At 38.7% G+C, this 21,749-nt stretch overlaps 1 protein-coding gene across 1 annotated transcript in view; it reads left to right on the forward strand.

Moving 5' to 3' along the window:
- Window positions 1-380: 380 nt before the first annotated feature.
- vwc2l (von Willebrand factor C domain containing 2 like) overlaps window positions 381-21,749 on the forward strand; it is a 60,476-nt gene continuing 39,107 nt past the window's right edge. The window contains exons 1-2 of the mRNA XM_053234541.1: window positions 381-1,076; window positions 6,609-7,009. Of these exons, the coding sequence (XP_053090516.1) occupies window positions 6,626-7,009 (384 nt within the window). The 5' untranslated portion in view covers window positions 381-1,076; window positions 6,609-6,625. The remainder of the gene's footprint in view (window positions 1,077-6,608; window positions 7,010-21,749) is intronic.

Raw genomic sequence — 21,749 nt, forward strand, 5'->3', positions numbered from 1 at the left:
CCTTCATACAGACATAACATCAGTGCCCGACCTCACCAATGCTCTTGCGGGTGAATGAACCCAAATCCCCACAGCCACGCTCCAAAATGTAGTGATGTAGCTTCCCAGAAGAGTGGAGCTCATTAAAAAAACAGCAAAGTGGCGACCAACTCCATGTTAATGCTTATGATATGTGGTGGTCAGGTGTCCACATACTTTTGGCCATATAGTGTGTAGAAGGTACAATATATTTCACATCAGACACATAAAAGAACAGTCTTTATTTAAGAAAAAAAAAAAAGCCCTGACATGACATATACATGACACACAGCCAGTCGTGTGAATAGGGTTTGAGGAAACACTTGAGCAAGGAGTGTGTTATTTAAGCCAATCTGGCAACCCAGGCTGCTGGGCTACAGTGCTGAATTGAAGCACAGAGTGATGAGATGAAACTCTCCATCATCAGCACGGTGTCTGAGCGCTGCGCGCGGCATCTCCACTGCACAGCCAACTTTATCTCTTGTTTCTGATCAGAGGAAGCGGAATGACTGCATCCGCTTCCCGAGTGCACGAGCCGGTGCAGAGCGGCAGACATGAGACCTTTCTCCTCTTCTGGGAAGAAGGTGATTGAAATTCCGCGGATGGATGGCGAGCTAATCGGAAAACACCACAGGGAAGTCTGACATCTTTTTTTTTTTTTTTCTTAAACACGCACGTTATTCTGGATCTTTTTGGCTGTTTTTTTTTATTATTGTTATTATTATTATCCCTTCATTTTTTTCTCTCTGCGATATGAAGACGGAAAGGAGGAATAATGTTTATGCGGAACGTGTTCGTGGATCTTTCCTCATCCTCCTCATCCTCATCCTCATCCTCCTCATCCAGGTCGATGTGAACCGGCTACATGGAGCATGAGCACTAATCCTTCCTGATTTTATTTCCAGCTTTTTTTTTTTCTTTCTTTCCTTTCTTTTTTTTTTTTTTTTTTTAAAAAAAACCCAAGACGGATTATTTCGGAATTGGGATTTTCTTTGAAACTCCACTGAGGAGCATCAGGAAGGTGTTTCCGACAAAGTGGAAGCAGACATCTCAACCTGGTGAGTTCAGAAGAAATCAGAATAATAATAATAATAATAATAATAATAATAATAATAATAATAATAATAATAATAATTCACATTGTTAACGCGACTGTGGAATAAAATGAACCCGAAGTTAATCACACTGCCACCATGACGCGCTGTGAGGCTGCCTGAGAGCTTCACTGCTCATTATTACTCCTTATTATTGTTGTTTATTGTTATTGTTTATTATTATTATTATTATTATTATTAGAATTGTTTTTAAATGTGAGGCAAATGAACAGATGTGTCCAGATGTGTTCAGGTGGCTGGTGGTATAGATGGTGAAAATCCTCTCCAGCAGCTGTACGGCATTTTTCCGCGAGCTGCTGGAGTTTAGAGAGAATTTCCATCTCTCTCTCTCTCTCTCTCTCTCTCTCTCTCTCTCACACACACACACACACACACTTCCGTCTCTCTCACATATTTCCATCTCTCTCTCTCTCTCACACACACACACACATTCTCACACACACACTTCCGTCTCTCTCACATATTTTCATCTCTCTCTCTGTCTCTCTCTCCCTCTCTCTCTCTCTCTCTCTCTCTCTCTCACACACACACACACACACATTTCGGTCTCACACACATTTCCATCTCTCCCTCTCTCTCACACACACACACACACACCCACACACATTTCGGTCTCACACACATTTCCATCTCTCCCTCTCTCTCACACACACACACATTTCGGTCTCACACACATTTCCATCTCTCCCTCTCTCTCACACACACAAACACACACACACATTTCCGTCTCTCCCTCTCTCTCACACACACACACACACACACACTCACACATTTCCGTCTCTCCCTCTCTCTCACACACACAAACACACGCACATTTCCGTCTCCCTCTCTCTCTCTCTCTCTCTCTCTCAAACACACACACACACTCTCTATCTCTCTCTCTCTCTCACACATACACACACACACACACACACACACACACACACACACACTCACACATTTCTGGCTGTGGTGTGTGTTTGTGATCCTCTACAGAGCAACATGTTGCTGCGCAATGCGTGCTCAAAGCTGCGAGACACGGCGGTGCTCACGGTCTATCCTCTTTTCATCTCTCCCTCCATCTCTCTGCCTCACCCTTCCCTTCTTCATCCGTCCATTTCCCAATATCTCTCTCCTCCTCCTCCTCTTCTCTCTCTCCATCTCTGTCTTTCGCTCTTGACATCTTCTTCTGTCTCATCTCTCCTAATCCCACCTTCTCTACAGACTCTTCCTTGTCTTCTGTCTCTCCAGTTCTTCACATTCCTTTTTAATCTCTCCATTTCTCGATATCTCTCCCACTCTGCATCCTCACCTCCTCCTCTTCTTCTTCTTCTTCTTCTCTCTCTCTTTCTTGTCTTCTGTCTCTCCAGTTCTTCACATTCCTTTTTAATCTCTCCATTTCTCGATATCTCTCCCACTCTGCATCCTCACCTCTCCTCCTCCTCTTCTTCTTCTTCTTCTCCTCTCTCTCTTTCTTGTCTTCTGTCTCTCCAGTTCTTCACATTCCTTTTTAATCTCTCCATTTCTCTCTGTCTTTCTGTCTCTCCCTATCCTTATTAATCTCTCCATTTCTCAATATCTCTCCCACTCTACATCATCACCTCTCTTCCTACTCTTCTTCTTCTTCTTCTTCTTCTTCTTCTTCTTCTCTCTCATCCTTGTCTTGTCTCTTCAGTTCTCCACATTCTTTTTTAATCTCTCCATTTCTCTCTGTCCTTCTGTCACTCTCCTTTCCTTATCCTTTCCTCTCTGTCTTCACTTCCTCCTCCATCTCTCCTTATCCTTCTCAATCTCTCCATTTCTCGAATATCTCTCTCTCACTCTGCCTTCCTGAACCTACTCTTTCTCTCTCTGTCTCTCTCTCTCCATCTCTGCCTTTTGCTCTTATCTTCTCCCATCCCTCTTCAGTCTCTTTCTTGTATTCTGTCTCTCCAGTTCTTTTCTTCACATTCTTCCCCTTATTCTTTTTTAATCTCTCTGTCATACCACCTCTCTCTTCATCTCTCTTTCACAGCTCTACCTCTTTATCTGTGTCTCCATCTCTGTTTCTTGATTTCTCCATCGCTCTTTCTTGATTTTACTCTTTTTTCATCTCTCTTTCTCTCTCCTTCCTTTTTTCTTGAGGTCATTTCATTTCTCCCTCTGTCTCTCAATTTTTGTCCTGTTCACCCCTTCTCACCCTCTCCTTTTCTTTCTATCTTTTAATTTCTCTTTCTTTCTCCCTCCATCTCTTTCTCTTTATCTCTTTTTTCCTCCCTGTTTCTCTCTTAATCACTCCTTCTCTGTCATTCTCTTTGACAGCTCTCCCTCCCTCTTGATTTCACATCTCTCTATCACTCTGTCTTCTGCTCCCTATTGCTCTTTGTCTCTATCACTCTTTCTCAGGGTCTCCTTCTCCATTTCTTTTTTGATCTCTCTATTTTTCTTATTCTCTTTGTCTCCTCTATGACCATATTTCTCCATCTTCCTCTCGTGATTTCACTCCTTCCTCATCTCTCTTTCTCAGTCTCCATTATATTTTCTTCGTTTCTCTATTTCTCTTTCTGTCTCTCTGTCTCAATCTCCCTTTCTTTTATCTTTCCATCTCTCCCTCTCTCTTTCTTCATATCTCCCTATTTCTCTTTCAGCCTCCCTCTCTGTTCCTTTCTATTTCTTTTCATCTCCCTCCTTCTCTTCATTTTTTTTCACTCCTTCTTCTCCTCTCTGTCTTTCTGTCTATCTCCTCCTCCCTGACTTTCTTGTCATCTCTCCATCTCATTCTAATCCCTCTCCTGATATCTTCCTCTGTCTTTCTTTCTCATTCTCTCTCTCCATCTCTCTGTCGTTCCATCCTAATATCTCCCTCTGTCTCACCATCTCCCTCTTGAATTCACATCTCTACCTCTCTTTCTCTCTCTTTCTCATCAAACTCTCATTCTTCATCTCTCAATTTCTCTCTCTTGCTCTCTGGCTCCCTCTCCATTTCTTTGTTAATCTCTCCATTTCCCCATCCATCTCATACCTTCCTCTGTCTTATCATTTTGTCTTCTCTCTCTCTCTCTCTCTCTCTCTCTCTCTCTATCTTTATATCTCTCTCTGTCTCACCACCTCTCTCTTAATTTCACACTGTGACGTCTCTAGCTCTCAGTTTCTCAATCACTCTCTCTTTCTCTGCCTCCATCATCCCTTCTTTTTTTGATCTTTCCCTTTCTGTCTTCCTCTTTCAATGGACACAGTCTCTATCCTCTCTCACTCCCTCTTTCTCTCTGTCTTTCTGTTTTGATTTTCTGAACTTCTGTCTCCTTCTTTTGGTCTTTCTCCCATTTAATCTGTCTTACTCTCTCTCTCTCTCTTTCTCTCTCTCTCTCCATCTCTCTCTCCATCTCTGTCAGTGTATCTTGGTATCTCCCTCTGTCTCACCATTTCATGATTTCTCACCTTGTTCATCACTCTTTCTTTTTCTGTCTCTCTCTCGCATTTCTGTCTCTCCCTTTCTCTCAGCCTCTATTATGCTATTTCTTTCTCTAGATCACCATTTTCTCACACCCTCTCTCTCTCTCTCTCTCTCTCTCTCTCTCTCTCTCTCTCCCACTGAGAGAAAATAAACCCCCATTATTCATGGTGAACACAGTAGCTCTCTCCTCATTTAGCCTCATATTCAGGAGGATTATAGATATTATAGATATTATTAGTCTGATTGTTTAATACGTGACCTTTTCATAGATAGCATGGACAAAGTAACTCTACTGTAAAATCACACTTCTATTAATAATAAACTAACAATGGTTTGAGAAATATATATACTTAGATATACATGCTTATATAAACTTTGCTTTAAGCATTTTATGGTGTAGAGTGGGGATCTTTGGGTAATGTTTTTCTTACTGGCTCCAAAATAATTTGGGATGTATGGAAAATACATTTTTGAAAAAAAAAAGGTAAGCCTCATGTTAATTTCTTGCTTATGAATATAAAACAAAAATAAGCAGCAGGGGTGTCCCAATCCCATTTCTTTCCATTTTGATACTGATATATTTTTGTGCCTTATCTTACAATCGACTCACCTTCTATCATGGGTGACGATATTATCCAAGTATCCAAGATACTGATGCTCCCCGACGTTTACGCGCAAGAGTTTCCCAAAAATATTCACTACTAAATCCGCCTCTTCCTAAATGGAAGAAAGTACTGATATTTATTAATGTCTGCATGTTGGATATCACAGTTTATACCACGGCGCTGTTGAATTCTGGATTCTGATTGGTCAGAAGGTGCAGCTGCAAATCACAAGTCGTTCTAATACATTATCGTTTCTATAGTAACAGCTCATTCACAGGGTCTTGTACAGCAGATGATCCACATCATCTAAGACTAATAATAAACTGATTACAAATGTTAAATCACAAAGAGGATGTATATTATGATAAATAATGTGCAAGGAGATGTTTATTTAACATTTATGGAAGGAGTCTCCAGTGTCAGTGCTTGTAACCAACAAAGTTATTATTTTACATTTTAAATATATTTTAAATATTTTACACATTTAAATTTTACATTTTCTGACATCTTCAGGACAGAGGAGTTTTAGCCTAGCATTTTTTTTGTTTATTAACTTCAAGAGAGAGAAGAAGGAGAGACAATGAGTCTATATAGTGTTAGTGATGGACATTTCACAACATTAAATTTAACTCTGTTCACCTTGTTTCTATCACATTAAAATGACCTGAGCATGACCTCTGGAGTATGAACCTGATATTAACCGCTTCAGATCTTGCGCGCATCTTAAGGACGACATCACCACGACATCAACTGGTAGATGGAAGAGAAAAGGACGTCCACTACTTGGGTGTTAGAGACCTAATCCTAACTGAGCTTTACCGTGCTGTCACATGCAAAATAGCATAACTTTTCTAAATTGTTTTCTGGACAGTCTGCAAAATTAAATGCAACTATAAATGGATAAAAATGTATGACTTGACATTCTTTAATAAATAAAATATTGTCATTGTTGGCCAATTGCTGTGGTATAAGAAGAATAAAACGATTCAGGACATGTTGTTATTGGAAAATAATCCACTTCAGGGTTGTAACAGTAACTTCACTTTATCACACCACATTATTGCTTGGATTGGTTGGATCTTCATGCAAAGTCGTAGGAAATGGAACAAACTCTAACAATGCTCGTAAGCTTTTTTTACAGTAACCTTCATAACTTTGTAGTGTGACAAGAGTTTTGACAACTTGCGTCTTATACTTGGGTACAATATTCTCCATTTCACATCAGCCAGAAAATATGTCAGTGTCAAAAAAGTACAAATCCAATATTTCAGGCCAATCTCTGCTCAATATATACCAATATACCAATACTCAGTATCAGTGATAACCAGTTACATATCCCAGTACTTGTACAGTTAGGCTCATAATTATTATGTTAGCCTCAACACCATGTTTAAGGACATCCAGAGTGTAATGGACATGGAATAAAGAAACGCTTCTGCTCTGCTCTGAATGCTCCAGGCCTGGCGTGGCGCAGGATGGGCCGTCTCCTGGGAGTGAGCTGCATGCTCCTGCTCGCCCTGACCGCCTCTGTGTCTTCAGCCTCCCTCGTTCCCGAGGACTACACAGCCGACGAGGCCGAGCGCAACAGCAACGACGTGCTGTTCGATGACTACCGTGGGAAAGGTTGCGTGGACGACAGCGGCTTCGTCTACAAGCTCGGCGAACGCTTCTTCCCCGGCCACTCGAACTGCCCGTGTGTGTGCACCGAGGATGGACCCGTGTGCGACCAGCCCGAGTGCCCCAAAATCCACCCCAAATGCACCAAGGTGGAGCACAACGGCTGCTGCCCCGAGTGCAAGGAGCTCAAGAACTTTTGCGAGTACAGGGGCAAGACATACAAAATACTGGAGGAGTTCAAGGTGAGATGCTGGAAATTGGCTATTTTCATTCCTGTTTTTGTGTTAATGCGGCGTGTGTGCTTCCAAAATGCTTCCTTTTTAAAAAATCTTTTATTCCTTATATCACCTCTGTTTACAGTCTGCTTAATTTTATATTGTAGATGGTCCATTTGAATACTTTTCACTTTGTTATCAAAATGACCATGACCAATGCATTATAATGGTCACCATCTGATATGTAGATTTTGTATATCACTCCATGTATATAGCACCTTTCTAACACTCAAGGTTGCTATACACATGTACAGTATATATTTAAAAAATGGCATTCCATCGTCTGGGGACTATGGCACTAAAGGATCTGCCCCCATCGGTCTGGTCATTGGCACTGCCAGCAAACCAGAATTGGTGGATCTGAGAGTAGCAGCTCAGAAGGAAAAGGTGGGGCGAGGTCATGTAGTGCTTTCTAAGTGAGAAGCAGGACTTTGTATTTCATTTTTTTGCGAAACCGGTAGCCAGTGTAGCTGATGGAGTATGGTTGTAATGTATGCTGAAAGTTGCTGAAAGTTTTTTATGAGTGAAAACTCTAAGCGTTTAAGGTTTAAGTCTGAGGTTATGAAAGCATGAACCAGGGTTTCAGCATCTTTCAAACTAACCATAGATCAAAGTCAGAGAGTGTTGCAGAGTTTATAAAAACTGATTTTCATGAGTGACCTGATATGGGATTCAAATGAAAGTGTATTTTCAAAGATTACGCCTAGATTTGCGAACATTTGTAGAGGGTTTAACAGTGACAGCATCAATATCATCTGAGAATTCTGGAGTTTTCATGGAGACAAGTAAGATTTCAGGTTCGTCAGTGTTAAGGAAGTTGGTGTCCATCCATGATTGTGCATTATAAAGAGGTGGGAGGAAGAGCTGTGGTGAAACTTGGTGTAATGAGATAAATGTGAGTGTCATCCACATAGCATTGGAAGCTAAGACCATCTTTTGTAAATGATCTGGCCAAGGGAAAGCATATATACAGTGAAAAGAAGGGGACCAAGGACTAATCTTTAAGGGACACCTTGTGTGACAGGCAAGTAGAGGATTTGTGTTTACCAGTTTTTATACAGTGGTGTCTATCTGAAGATGTGAGATGCAAACCAAACATGGGTCAGGCCAGAAATACTGATCAAGGAAAAGTGGAAGAGCAGAATGTCAGAAAGTGTCAAAATCTGCACTGAGATCTAAGACAATAAGAATAAACAAGGCACCAGCTTTAGCAGAAAGGAGATCATTAGTGACTCTTAGAAGAGCAGTCCCAATACAACGAAGGGGATGGAAAGCTGATTAAAAAGGGTGAAAGAGCATGAGGGAGAGAGATTCTGGTTCTCTGGGTTAGTCCCACCTCCCAAAACATGCCAGTAGGTGGATTGGTGACCCTAAATTGCCCCTAGGTGTGACTGTGTGTCTATGGTAACCGGGGTCCCATTCAGGATGTAATACTGCCACACACTCAGTGTTTGTGTGATAGGCTCCAGATCTACTGAAACCCTTACTGAAGATGAATGAATGAATGAATGAATGAATGAATGAATGTGTCCATACAACTCTACAATAAAAGCCCATTTTAGAACTCCTTCAAAATCAATCCCCCTGAAGAAGCTCTGTCTGTGTACATCCAGGCATCTGAACACAATGTGAAAATGACCTCCAGCTCCATTAACGCGAAACACTTAAAACTGATAAAGTAATGGCATTGATAAATCTGAATGGAAACACTAGGATTGGGAAAAAGTCACTCCCGGCATTTTTATTCATTAACAATAGACGTTAGCACACAATTAAACCTAATGCGGATCCTGAAAATGGTCCAGACACTTTGGCCTACCTGATTAAATCGAGTAAATATGGAAGTGTAGCATCTGTGCCATGTGATTTGGGCAAACACCACACTGTCAGAGTAACATCACGCGATAAATGAACTCCTACGTCGTCGACTGCCCGTGCAGTGTGCCCATATGTGAAGCCTATTTAAAGCTCATCCATCACCATAAAAAGCAGCTCTATCATGTCCATGCAATGAGCAACAATCCGCCTGACAAACTAATCCATTTGCTTTCTATGTGCATCAGTGAGCATATTTCTCCTTGTTTTAAATTTAGCTTGTTTATATTGATCTCGTCGAGATGGCAAGCCAATCAATCATGCAAAGAAACACTCTGCGTATCTAAAGAGGCCTGTCAGTCTCGAACAGATGCCTCAGCATTCAGAGTGTAGCTTTGATGAATGGTTTTCCAATCTGCCAGAAACTCTTCAGAAGTCCATGTTCATGCATTAATGCCCTGTGAATGAATCAGCTGAGAGCATCCTTCTTCTACTCTGCACGACTTTCTCACTGAGCTAAATACCTCTTTTCATTAATAACACCTCCATCTTCATGCTGCCTAAAATCAAAGAGCCATATTCAGAGTCTGCAACTTAAGTCCAAAAGTTATATCAATATTTACATGGGGAAAGTTCCTTGTATTCAGAGTTGAGTTACGCACTTGCTTGGTTGATTTTCTGAGCTCTCTGTTCAGATTATTAAAATCACTTGCGTGTCGTTCATGAGACGTTTTCAAGAGCTTTGTCATTCATTTAACTCATTATTTCAATGAGTAGTTGAATAATAAAATAATGAATAATTACTCATTATTTATTATCTCAGTGTTTACACTCAATAACTTGTTATTTTGACGTTAAGTCTTTATTTCGATTTAGTATCTCTTTATATTACTAAGTCAAAATAACATTCATTCATTCATCTATTCATAACAATATATCTTGAAATAATGAGTTAGTAAGTCAAAATAAGATACTAAGTAAAAAATACAGACTAAAGCAAAATAACGAATTACTAAGTCAAAATGACGAAAAACTAAGTCAAAAATAATGATTTAGTAAGTCGAAATAATGAAATATTAAGTCAAAGTAATGATTTAGTAAGTCGAAATAATGAAATATTAAGTCAAAGTAATGATTTAGTAAGTCGAAATAATGAAATATTAAGTCAAAGTAATGATTTAGTAAGTCAAAATAGAAGGATAATATCTTGTCAGAATAAGTCAAAATAATGACTTCGCACTTGAAAAAAAATTTCACACCTTACAGTTCAGGGCTTCTGCAACTGTTACAGCTTGCACATTTTTTGTGGATGTTAACAAGCTTGCACATATTTAATATGTATGTTTTTCAGTTATATTAGCCATTTACACGGGCTACATTAGACTGGTGATGAATTGTGCAAGCTTTGAATAGTACACGGATCTTGTCCATAAAATCCCAGACTTTTGACCATTACTATGCATCCATGTGCTCAGGATCCATTCTGAGACCTCGACAGCATACCACAGATATACTGCGTGCTGAATCTCTTCAACACCCACGCTGGATTGTAAATAATGTCAATGTTGTACGAATTAATCGGTGGATCAGCTGCGAGAAGGAGCGAAGCTTGATACACATCAATGATCAGTAGCTTCTGTTTCTACAGACATAATCCAACACTCCTGCTCTAAGATAATCAGTCTACATGATTAACCGCTCTATCAGCTCTGTTAGATTAGAGCAGGAACTCAAGAAAGGAGTCTAGCAACAGGGTTAGTGATCACATATCAGATTAAATAAACACCACTTATCAGTACAATAGTAGTAGTAGTAGTGTTGTGTAGCCAAAAAAGTTGTTGTGGCTGGTTATCAGAAAGATTAAAAGGAGCAATAAGACGAACACCCCGCTACAAAATGTTTCTTTTATAACACAACTACGCACTCTTTTTCTGCATAAAGTTAAGGAAAACAGAGGAGTTCTTGCTTTGTAACATGCATTTTCTTGTCTTCAAGAGAGAAAAAAGAGAGACTGGTGAGGGCATGACTGTTTACAGCTGCTATAAATGGATAAAAACTATGATAAAAATAAAACATTGTTAGTGTTGGTGAATTGCTGTGATAGAAGAGGAATAAAACAATTCAGAATATGCTATTGTAGGAAAATAATCAGTAAGAGTAACTCCGCTTCCTCACATCACCCCGTTGTTGATTATTTTCCTAAATCAGCACGACACAGTGTCTTTTATTCCTTATATATTGACTAGCCATTCATCAGTGTCTAATCTCATGGGAAATTCATACAAATTAGAACAAAAACAGCTAAATACCTCTTTTCATTAATAACACCTCCATCTTCATGTTGCCTAAAATCAAAGAGCCATATTCAAAGAGTCTGCAACTTAAGTCCAAAAGTTATATCAATATTTACATGGGGAAAGTTCCTTGTATTCAGAGTTGAGTTACGCACTTGCTTAGGTTGATTTTCTGAGCTCTCTATTCAGATTATTAAAATCACCTGCGTGTCGTTCGTGAGACGTTTTCAAGTGCTTTGTCATTTATTTAAATTAGTAACTCATTATTTCAAGATATTATCTCAGGCAATGTCACGGGGTTTTATTTATTTATTTTTTGCTTTCAAATGAAGTCGTAAGAAAAGATACAAGCGCTAGCGTAACATCATAACAATCTTAAACTTCATAACTTTTCATAATTAAGTTGTACTAAGAATTATGATAATCTGTGTCTTATATTTTAAATAAAATATTCGTCATGTCCAAACATCACATCAAATATGGATCAGAAACCCAATATTCCGAGCTAACACGCTCAATACCGATACACTTTGTTGATTATTTTCCTACAGCAGCATGACATGGAGAGTTTTATTCTCAAGTTAACTTTGCTATTGTGAATGAAAAATGCCAAGTTAATATTTCATACTGATGGAATTTCCCTTGACATGACACAGGATTTCATTTTGCTTTGCATCCATCTAAAACGAGGAAAACTATATTGCGTGTATTAAAATATTAAAAACGCTCAATAGCGCATCAAGTTTATGCATTATTAATATTGTCTGTAGTAGCTTTACAAAAACTTGGCACAAGCAAATATGTGTACATGTGACCCGAGAGTAAAACTCAGCCGTGTAGGTTATTGTCAGAACATGGCGTCTGTTAATGCATTCAGGATGCGGAAAGTGGAATAATGTGAAGAGAAAAAGCCGGAGGGAAGTCGGAAATGGAGTTTCACTCTGCGAGCCAGTACACAACCTACACACAAATATACAACAGCTAGTGCAAGGTTCAGTGTCTGTTCAGATTACTTATTTATATGCCGTAAATTTCACTTCATCAACATTAAATGTAACTAATTCCACGAGGCAAGAGACGCTTCCCAAAGTTAATGAGCCTCTTGGCAATCACGGAGGGAGAATTTTCATTCCTTTAAGTGCTTTTTTCCCCGTGCTGAATAATCTAACAGCAAATTTTACTTCTTTCAAAATTATAATCTTTGATCAAAGTGACATGTTTGATTACATTAATATTTCAGCGTTGACACTGACAAACGCTAATTTTTCACTATGTTACACTTAGAGCTGAGTGACATTTGATCAGGTTTGTGTCATGATAAACACTTGAAAGTCATGCTCTGATTTGTGTTTATGCTTGAAAAAAAAAAGAAAATCCCAATGTAAGGCTGCATTTGAAGCCTTTTTTTAAAATAATTTCTGCATTACCATCTGTGTTGGATGCAAAGAAGTGTTAAGAAGTGGGCGGGGCTTATATTTGACGTTGTTAATATCAGGGTACAAATCAGAATTAGCAATAAACACAGAAACTGTGCTTTTCACAGAAATCAGCTTTTTCCTATTATCGAATTGTAATAATTATATTTGAAAAGTAATCGAAGCAGCAACTAGCTAGTAGTTTTAGCCTTTTACTCATACATGTATGTTTGGGGTTTTTTGTGGCAAAAGGAACAAAAAGTGGCTATAGTATGACTGAAATAATAAGAAATTTTAAGCAATGATGGCTGCGGAAACCAATCAACAACTCCAATGGCAACAATCAACAACTCCAATGGCAGGATGGAGTTTTTGACAGAATTTCTTTATGTATTAGAAGATAAACTAATCTCAGAGAAAGAGTTTCTATTGTTGCACATGTCAACAGATCAGTTCATTTAGATTTATATAAACAAGGTAAACCTAGCTCATATTCTCTTTTATCCTTTGGGGGTTTGTGTGATTAATGGGCTACTTGCACAAACACTTCCTCGGTATAACCAAACCAGCACTTCTTTTGGCACAATGGTGTTTAGTTTACACCCGGTGTCTGCAGGAGCTCCTGAAAATGAACATCCATGTCAAAATGAACGTTCCTCATACATGTAAGAACATTCGTAAACCTCCTTTTAGTAAGCCGGAGAAAGGCATTAGACTGTGTGATTCATCATACATAAACAACTATGAAGCTAAGAAAATACCTAGTAATAGAGACAAACACCCAAGCTAACGTTAGCCCGGCACTATGACGTCACTGTAAGACTGAAAAAGCAAACAGTAGACATTGCTTTCTCGCTGTACTGCTGGATGTAAACAGTGCTACTGGAAATACGTCACAGCCCTGAGTCCAAAAAACTGTGAAATTAACTTTTTTTTATGTTGAGTTTCGATATTTTTTGACCAAATTTGTGGTTTCTTCCTGTTGTATTTTGCCTTAACATCTTAAAAATCATAGAATTAAAATGTTTATGAAATGACGGATATTTAACATCACACATATATCTTTTTAAATATTTAAACTCACATTAGCAGAGGCATTATTAACAAGGCTTTTAGCTGGCTAACAAGAACTGCATTAAATAATTAGCTTGAATGGTGTGGCCAAGTGAAGCACTATTTTGTTAATTAGGGGCTTTGGGATCAACTTTCTCAATCTAACACTTAATTCATCCTGTGGTGTATAACCTGAGGCTGATTAGCTGTGTGTTATGATGCATGCCGTGATTTCAGAATTTTCCCGTGTAACCCGATACAGATCTGTTGTAACCTGGACTGGGACTTGATTGCTGTCCTGGTGCCAGGAAGGGACATCCCAGCTCTGTTGAACTTCCTCACAGAAAACGTAGAGGAGAATCGAAAACTCCAGTGGAAAAGAGCTGTAAACAATAGCAGATTTTTTTTATAATAAAAGAAAAAAATAACTGATGGATTGGATTACTGGTTTTCTGGTATTCCCATGGGCTTTTGGGCTTTATTGGTCTTGATATCAAAACTAAAAATTTAATCTCTCACTAAAGACACACTGACGTTCCCTAGTGGACGTTTATCATCCGAAGGGGTTTCATCAGTGCAGGGTTAAACGTGTGTCCAGAATGATGAAAAACGGTGCTTGCTGAAGTCACCGCTACATTTATATACAAAAAATGTACTTGGAGCTACCTTTCAACTCCAATTCCCATTTGGAAAGTTAGCATTTCTCAAGAGTTGGAATTCTGTGATGTAATTTCAACATGGCCGCCCTCATAGTGCAAAGTAAGAACAAGAAGAGCAGCGTGTTTACGTACTTTAAATAAATTTAAGTTTCTGTTTATATGTTGCTGTCACAAAATGCAGGAGGATAATTGGATATTGAAGGGTTAATTTATTTTTGTGGAAGATTTTTGATCAAATTGCATATTTTTATGTTTTTTGTATATATCCTACAGTGTGTATAAAGCTACAGTCTTACTGAGTGCCTTTTTTCCCCCCAACGTCAAACATTTAAGCTTGATGTGGGAAGTAGGAATTTGGAAAATGTAGAATTTATAGTTTTCCTGAATGCAGCATGTATTCACACACAGGAAGGCACTGAATCATGTCCAAACTGAATTTTTACACTGAATGTTGCTCTCCATCTGGATGATTTTAAAGGTGTTGTCCTGCATGTCCTATAATCCTCAAGTGTATCAACAGCTAAAAAAAAACAGTGGACAAAGTAAGTGGTTTTGACTAAAGATTTGATTTTAGTGGCCAGAAATTTGGTGAAGTCACAGAATATTTCTTCTCTTATTTCCAGTAGTGCTTTATTCCATTAAACCTTAACAAACTTTTGGGATTAGTGACTGTTAGCGTATGTTGGTATTTTAGAAATGCAGTGACATATTGCTGCTTCCGAAGCCAGTTTCTCTACAGGAACCTTCACAGGTATCAACACTCGGCCTTCTAAACCGCGGACTGTTAACACAGCAAGGCAGATCTATACAGAATCAAGTTACCTTCTATTTTCAACACAAGTGCATGCTACACTGAAAACCCTAACAAGTTGACTGTGCTCAATCGATTGAGTAAACTCTTTACCTTAATTTAACTGAGTAATGGGGTCTCCCAAAACTTGTACATTTAAGTTCACTTAACTTGATCCTCATGTAGACTGGACTTAAATTGTTAAGTTCACTTTACCTGGTGTTCATATAGAGTATTTTATTGTTTACTGAGCGTGAATCGAACCCAGGCCATGGCCGTCGCATGCTAGCTGCTAGTCTACCAGGGAAACAGTGTACTGCACTAAATAATTTCATGTTCAGTTCAAGCGTACTTAAATACAGCATGTCCCAAAGGTTTCCATAAATAGGGGAAATTAACACTTTTTAGCAAAATGTAACTTTATTTACAAAACACCCTCTACATGATTGCCATTTCTTTGTAAACACACACTGAGTCGATGGGACGAAGAGGACTGCCTTTTGGAATTATCTACCAATCAGTGCATTTGTTTTCTTGTTGAACTCCTCGCATGGCCAATCACATCAATGAATCATGATTTTGAGTTCATAACACTTGACATCTTAGGTTTATGTATTTTGTAGGTAAATAAGTTAAACAAACATAGATTTTTGATTTATGGGTACAAAACGCAACATTTTAAGCAAAGTTTAGTCATGATTACTTGATTGTTTAAGTAAAGGCAACATTTGGGTTTACAGTGTAGGGGTTGCATGGACTGGTGGACGAAATCATTTACTAGTCGTTGCTGTGGGAATGTCGACTGGTCAGGATGGTGGACGAAGCAGTGAGGCAGACAGTAGAGGAAGCAGGAAAGTTAGTCGGAAATTTCAGATTTCAGACTGGATGACGCCAATTCTACAGTCAACTGCGCATTGTGTAAGACTATGCTAGGAAAAGACTTTTAAGGTTCTGCCTTAAATTATAAGGAGGTCTCTGTTGATGGACATGAGCTTCCATGCTGTGTGCTGTAAGTTTCAGAATCAACGATTTCAGCAGAGCTGTCCATACAAGGCCATTTCAAGAACTGATATGCCCTTAAATACTGTAATATTATAATTCTTGAACACTTATTGGTCTGATTTATTTATCTCCATCATTAACAGTGTAGGCTAAAGAAGCCTGTGTATGGATGTTCATTGAAATGCAGTTTGATGCTTTCTTTGCTGTTGTTAATAAGCATTTAACAACACTAACAAAGTAGGCTAAATATAACAATGTCAGGTTTTGCTTTAACTATGGAAAATTATTATTTTTAAAAAATTACCCATCAAATGATGCTTTCCAGAATTCCAGATTATCAAGAAATCTTCTCAGTCTTTGTTGCTATGTAATCAGTTCTCTCTCTCTCTCTTTTCATATATATATATATATATATATATATATGTATAGAGAGAGAGAGAGAGAGAGAGTATTGCCAGTACTTCCTACTTTTCTGAGCTCTTACCTTTCTTCATAATGAAACTAAAACTCCTACTCTGTTGGCCTTCTCATCCGTTTTTTTTTTTTTTTTAAATCAGCACAGCCATAATTCAAGGTTTCACTATAGCTTTATATGCCTCTACATCAAACCCAGCAGGAATAACGAACCTCCAGCACAAGCCGAGTTGAGAATACATTTCTGATTCGTCCATTTCGCAGACGGTTTGTGTCAGGAATTAAGTATGCCAGGGGTATTGTCTGCTCATTTGTGTCAAGAGAGAATGCCGATCTGTCTCTTTGAATCAGTCACAGAGAGCACTGAGGTCCAGCTGTGAGACAGGAAACAAAACGGCATTGCGGATCCCGAGAACGGCTCCAATTAAGACGAGCCGACAGGGTAACCTTTGGCGAGGGCCAAACTGGCATTTTCTTTGGCGTCTCTCGTCCAGGGCCAGACTGAAAAAAAAAGGATGGTAGGCTTCTGATGTGTCAGTAATTACTGCAGATTACTGTGGAGGAAGGGAAATTGGATTCAAAACACAATACCAGGGAATCTCTGTATTCGTTTAAGCGTCAGGAAACGCACTGAGGCCAAGCTTTCATTTACAGTAATGCTGATTATAGAAATCAAATTATGATATATGATATCTAACAGTTACGTGCATGTTTGCCAGGAAATTCATAAAACATTGGAACATACAACATACAATAGCTTGACTTAATACTACACTCTTGGAACAAAGGGGTTCCGCACCCCTGGGTTCAGCCTTATGTAAATCATTCATTCGTTTATTCATTTATTCATCCTCAGTAAGCACTTTATGTTGGTCAGGGTCGTGCTGGATCCAGAGCCACTCCTGCGAACGCTGGGCATGCGGCAGGAATACACCCTGGATAGGAACAGTTTATCGCAGGACACAAACACACATTCACACACTCATACACACCTAGGGGCAATTTAGAGTAGCCAGAATTTTTATATCAAAGATGAAATTACAAATATCCCATCACAGGTGTGGACAAATAATAAAGGTATTAACTAGGCCACTCGGGAAGTAAAACGCCAATTTACAGAATGGAAATGTAACTGACCAGGCTAAAAAATGCTAGCTATAGCGTATGGCGAGTTAGTTAGCTAGTTAAGTGCAGTAATGCAGACATATAAATACAAAGAAAATAAAATTCCTCTATAGAGTGTGACTCGCAAATTACGTCAAGGACGTTACTTTGATATTATTGTGAATCCATCTGTATTTTCTGATGTTATGTTTAACCTTGAGGTCAGTGCATGTAGTAAGCAGGAGAGTTATAGAGTTACATGATGGCTTTGAGGTGCGCTTTATTTTGCAAAGCTGCATGGTTTCCTGAAAATGTTGTCTGTTGTATGCTAATTAATCTGACTAATAAAAGACACCGGGCCTCGTTTATCAGTCTTTTGGTAAAGTTGTGTGTAAATGTTTGCACAAGTCATTTTCCACCAGAAAATTTATGAAAGTTTTGTAAACGCTGATTTTCTTCATACATGCGTGCCTATGTCGTCCCTTAAAACGCCCACAAAGTCCATAAAAGGTAAAGTGCATAGACAGCTGGGAGCACGAAATGAGCAATTAGGGTAAAGGCTGAAAAACAGAAGTGGTAGTTGTTTTGACTCACGCCTAAGCCAATAAAAATATTTAATAATATATAGTATTAATGACAATAAGCAAGGGCTAAAGTTGATAAAGTCGATGTTTACATGAGTTAGTGTTCTTATGCGTAAATCTACACACTCTCGGGAGCACGATGTTTTTCCGAAGTTACACGATTTTCATGAATACCTTCATGAGAACATTTTCATGAAATTTGCTGTGTAAACGCATGTACAAATGATTGACAAATAAATCAGTTCATATTCAGCTTAATACCTGAGCCCCGATGTGCGTAGTGCAGCAGCTGGTGGGATTCAGAACCAGTAGCTCATGCTGTAGTTTGATTGCTTATAGTACATTTGCTTTAAATATACGTATCACAAAAAAAAAGTCAGTAGTGAGTTTTTTTTTCTTTTACTGGCTGTTGAATGAGAGAAAAAAAAAAAGTGCTAGTCTACTGAGGCACCAGGTACCCGGGCTGCTGAATCATCCCCAATGTCATGATATCAGGAGTGTGAAAGTGAATTTGTTGACTGCTTTCTAATATTTTGCATGATCTTCCAATATCCTCACTCCTATATCTATCTATCTGAGTAGTTTTAGTGTTGTAATTGGCGTAGAAGTCAGTGTTAGCGAGCTCAGATCTCTGGTTGTTTGCTATTTACTTGTTAAAGTGTTGTGTCACTCAGGAGCCCCAGTGGAGCCACTTAACACCTGGCCAGCTGCAGTGAATAGCCTGAAGCTTTGGGGCGAGTTCAGATCCCCGAGCCTGTGAGGGAGGGCTGGGATGTGAGCTCTAAACGATCTGAGCCAAGCTCGTGGGATCTCCAGACTGAGAGCGGTGGTGATTAGAGTCGATGTGCATCTCACAGCATCTCCACCCACAGACAAAAACGAGACACTGCGTATAGATCTACAGCTCGGGGACCTCGGGGCATTCAGGCGTCGGCTGAATCGGATAACTCCTGACGTTCTCGAGCTGTTAGAATCATCTCATCTAGAGTTATTGCCTGATTTTCCATGCTTGCAAAGTTAAGCCTCCATGGATAGATGGCTGCGCTTCACATGAATGATTTTTCAATCAAGGGGCGCGTCCACACCAGCACATGAACTTCAATATGAAGCATAGGATGATTTGTAACAAAAAAAATTTCAGCCAGAAATAAAGCTTAATGAGGAGGCTGATGAATTACACCTGAGTGAAATGATGGATGGCTCTATGCTCAGCTTAAATGTCAGCGTGCGTCCACATCGAATACACAAACCTACACGAACACACCCACACACACACTCACACACAGCCTCTTTCTTTTTTACCTCTTTACTCACTCATTTGTAAAACACACTCACCCTCACCCTCACACACACACTCACCCTCACACACACTCACCCACACACACCACATTGTGTTTGAGTCACTACTTACTGCTCAGATACCTACAAGAGATACACCTATAAAAAGCACCTGAAATTAAACGCTCCAAATGATGTTCCAGTCCACTCGCCTGAAGAAACATTTTAATTTCACACGCTGATGAGAATCAAACAAGTAGGCCAACACCAAAACTGGAGCTGTGAACTGGTTTCGATGAGTTAAAATCCCCAGCTACCTGTAAGACAAAATAAAGTAAGTCAGAGACTAAACACTTTTATGATAGAGCATTAATACATTTCAGAGGCTGGAAAATATAACAAAATATCAATATCACAATGTATTAATACAGGATACGTTTTTCTGGGTGAGCAATATGATATCATAAATATCATATCATGATATTTCAAGACATTATGATCCACGATATGTGTACATGATCGTATATAGGTTTAGTAACAAACTGCCTGCAAAACAGCAGCGTTTAATTCAATATATGTGGAAAAAAATTAAAGATTCAATACAAAGTTATAGCATCAAATCAGTTGCCTTCAGTCAAGATGGGTTATAAATAAAAAATCATGATACACATGATATTATAGAAAATACAGTAGATTGGGTATTGTGAGAATTTTTCACAATATCAATATTAATGTATATGACAAATAAAACTTTTACCAAAAGTTTCACCAAAAATAAAGGCAATATGTCAAAAATATCCCAAAAATATTTAAAAATATCACAATACACAGTATGTATCACAATATATATTTGCTAACAAACTGCAAGCAAAGCAGTAGAAAAAATGAGTTTGATGACACTTTTATTTACATGCAAAAATTAATTATTTAACATTGAAAAGTAGGATTTTTTTTATTTGTAAAAAAATTACAATTTTAAAGACTGTGTAGAAAATGTTAGCATTAAATCAGCTTCGTCCAGAGTGTGTTAAATTAAAAAAATACAACATTATAAAAAGATATAGTGACACTGACAATATTATAGAAACGTGTATTATGTCATATTTTATCACAATATCAATATCATCATATTTCCCATATGACTCTATTGTAAATGATTGGATATTAAATTTCATTTTTGTATTTAGTTTTTTGGTGAATATTGAATAAAAAAAAATCTCTGTTTGTTTTGTTAAGCTAAGCTAGACATTGTGATATACAGTATTTGTATCATAACACCATCTATAAGGATCACATTTTTGTCTTATATCACAGCGCTGTTGAATTCTGGATTCTGATTGGTCAGAAGGTGTTGATTAATTTTCTGTAACACCAGCTGATAGTAGTGCAGCTGCAAATCGCAGATTTACATTAATGCTAATGTAAATTAGCATTGTTCTAATACATTCTGGTTTTTGTTTTTGTTTTTGTTTTTGTTTTTGTTTTTGGGGCAGTCGTGGCCTAATGGATAGAGAGTCGGACTTGCAACCTGAAGGTTGTGGGTTCGAGTCTCAGGCCCGGCAGGGATTGCAGGTGGGGGGAGTGAATGACCAGCGCTCTCTCTCCCACCCTGAATACCACGACTGAGGTGAGACCCTTGAGCAAGGCACCAAACCCCCAACTGCTCCCCGGGCGCCGCAGCAAAAAAAGGCTGCCCACTGCTCCGGGGGTGTGTGTGTGTGTGTGTGTGTGTGTGTGTGTGTGTGTGCACTTGGATGGGTTAAATGCAGAGCACAAATTCCTAGTATGGGTCACCATACTTGGCCACAAGTCACTTCACTTCACTTCACTTCTAGTTACAGCTCCTTCACAGGGTCGTAGATGGTGGACGTACTTATTATTTCATTGGATTATAAAGTACCTAATAGGTTCGTGTGAAAAGGTGTGTAAAGCAAACACTCTTTAAGTCATAATCAAATGGAGCGTCAGAATTTTTTTTTAAATCAAGTACTAAAATTACTGTAAAATGGTAGAACAAGCATCATATTGAGCACTCTCTCTACTAGTTAAATCCCAGTGCTTTTGGGAACTAAATGTAGCTAGATAACATTAGCAAGTACGTGATGTAGCCGTTTCGTAATTACAACTTGCAGGTGGGAAACAGGGCTATCTGATCATCTGAGCATGTAAAGATTCACGTAGGAGGCTCAACTTCAGGAAAGTTTGGTGCACCAGACAGACGACCTCATTTTTTTTAATAGCACAGAGTTTAAATCTGTATCATTACCACTATAGAGTCAAAACAGCAGTGCAGAGTCCA

This window comes from Pangasianodon hypophthalmus, chromosome 5, assembly GCF_027358585.1.
Source record: "Pangasianodon hypophthalmus isolate fPanHyp1 chromosome 5, fPanHyp1.pri, whole genome shotgun sequence".
Taxonomy (NCBI): domain Eukaryota; kingdom Metazoa; phylum Chordata; class Actinopteri; order Siluriformes; family Pangasiidae; genus Pangasianodon; species Pangasianodon hypophthalmus.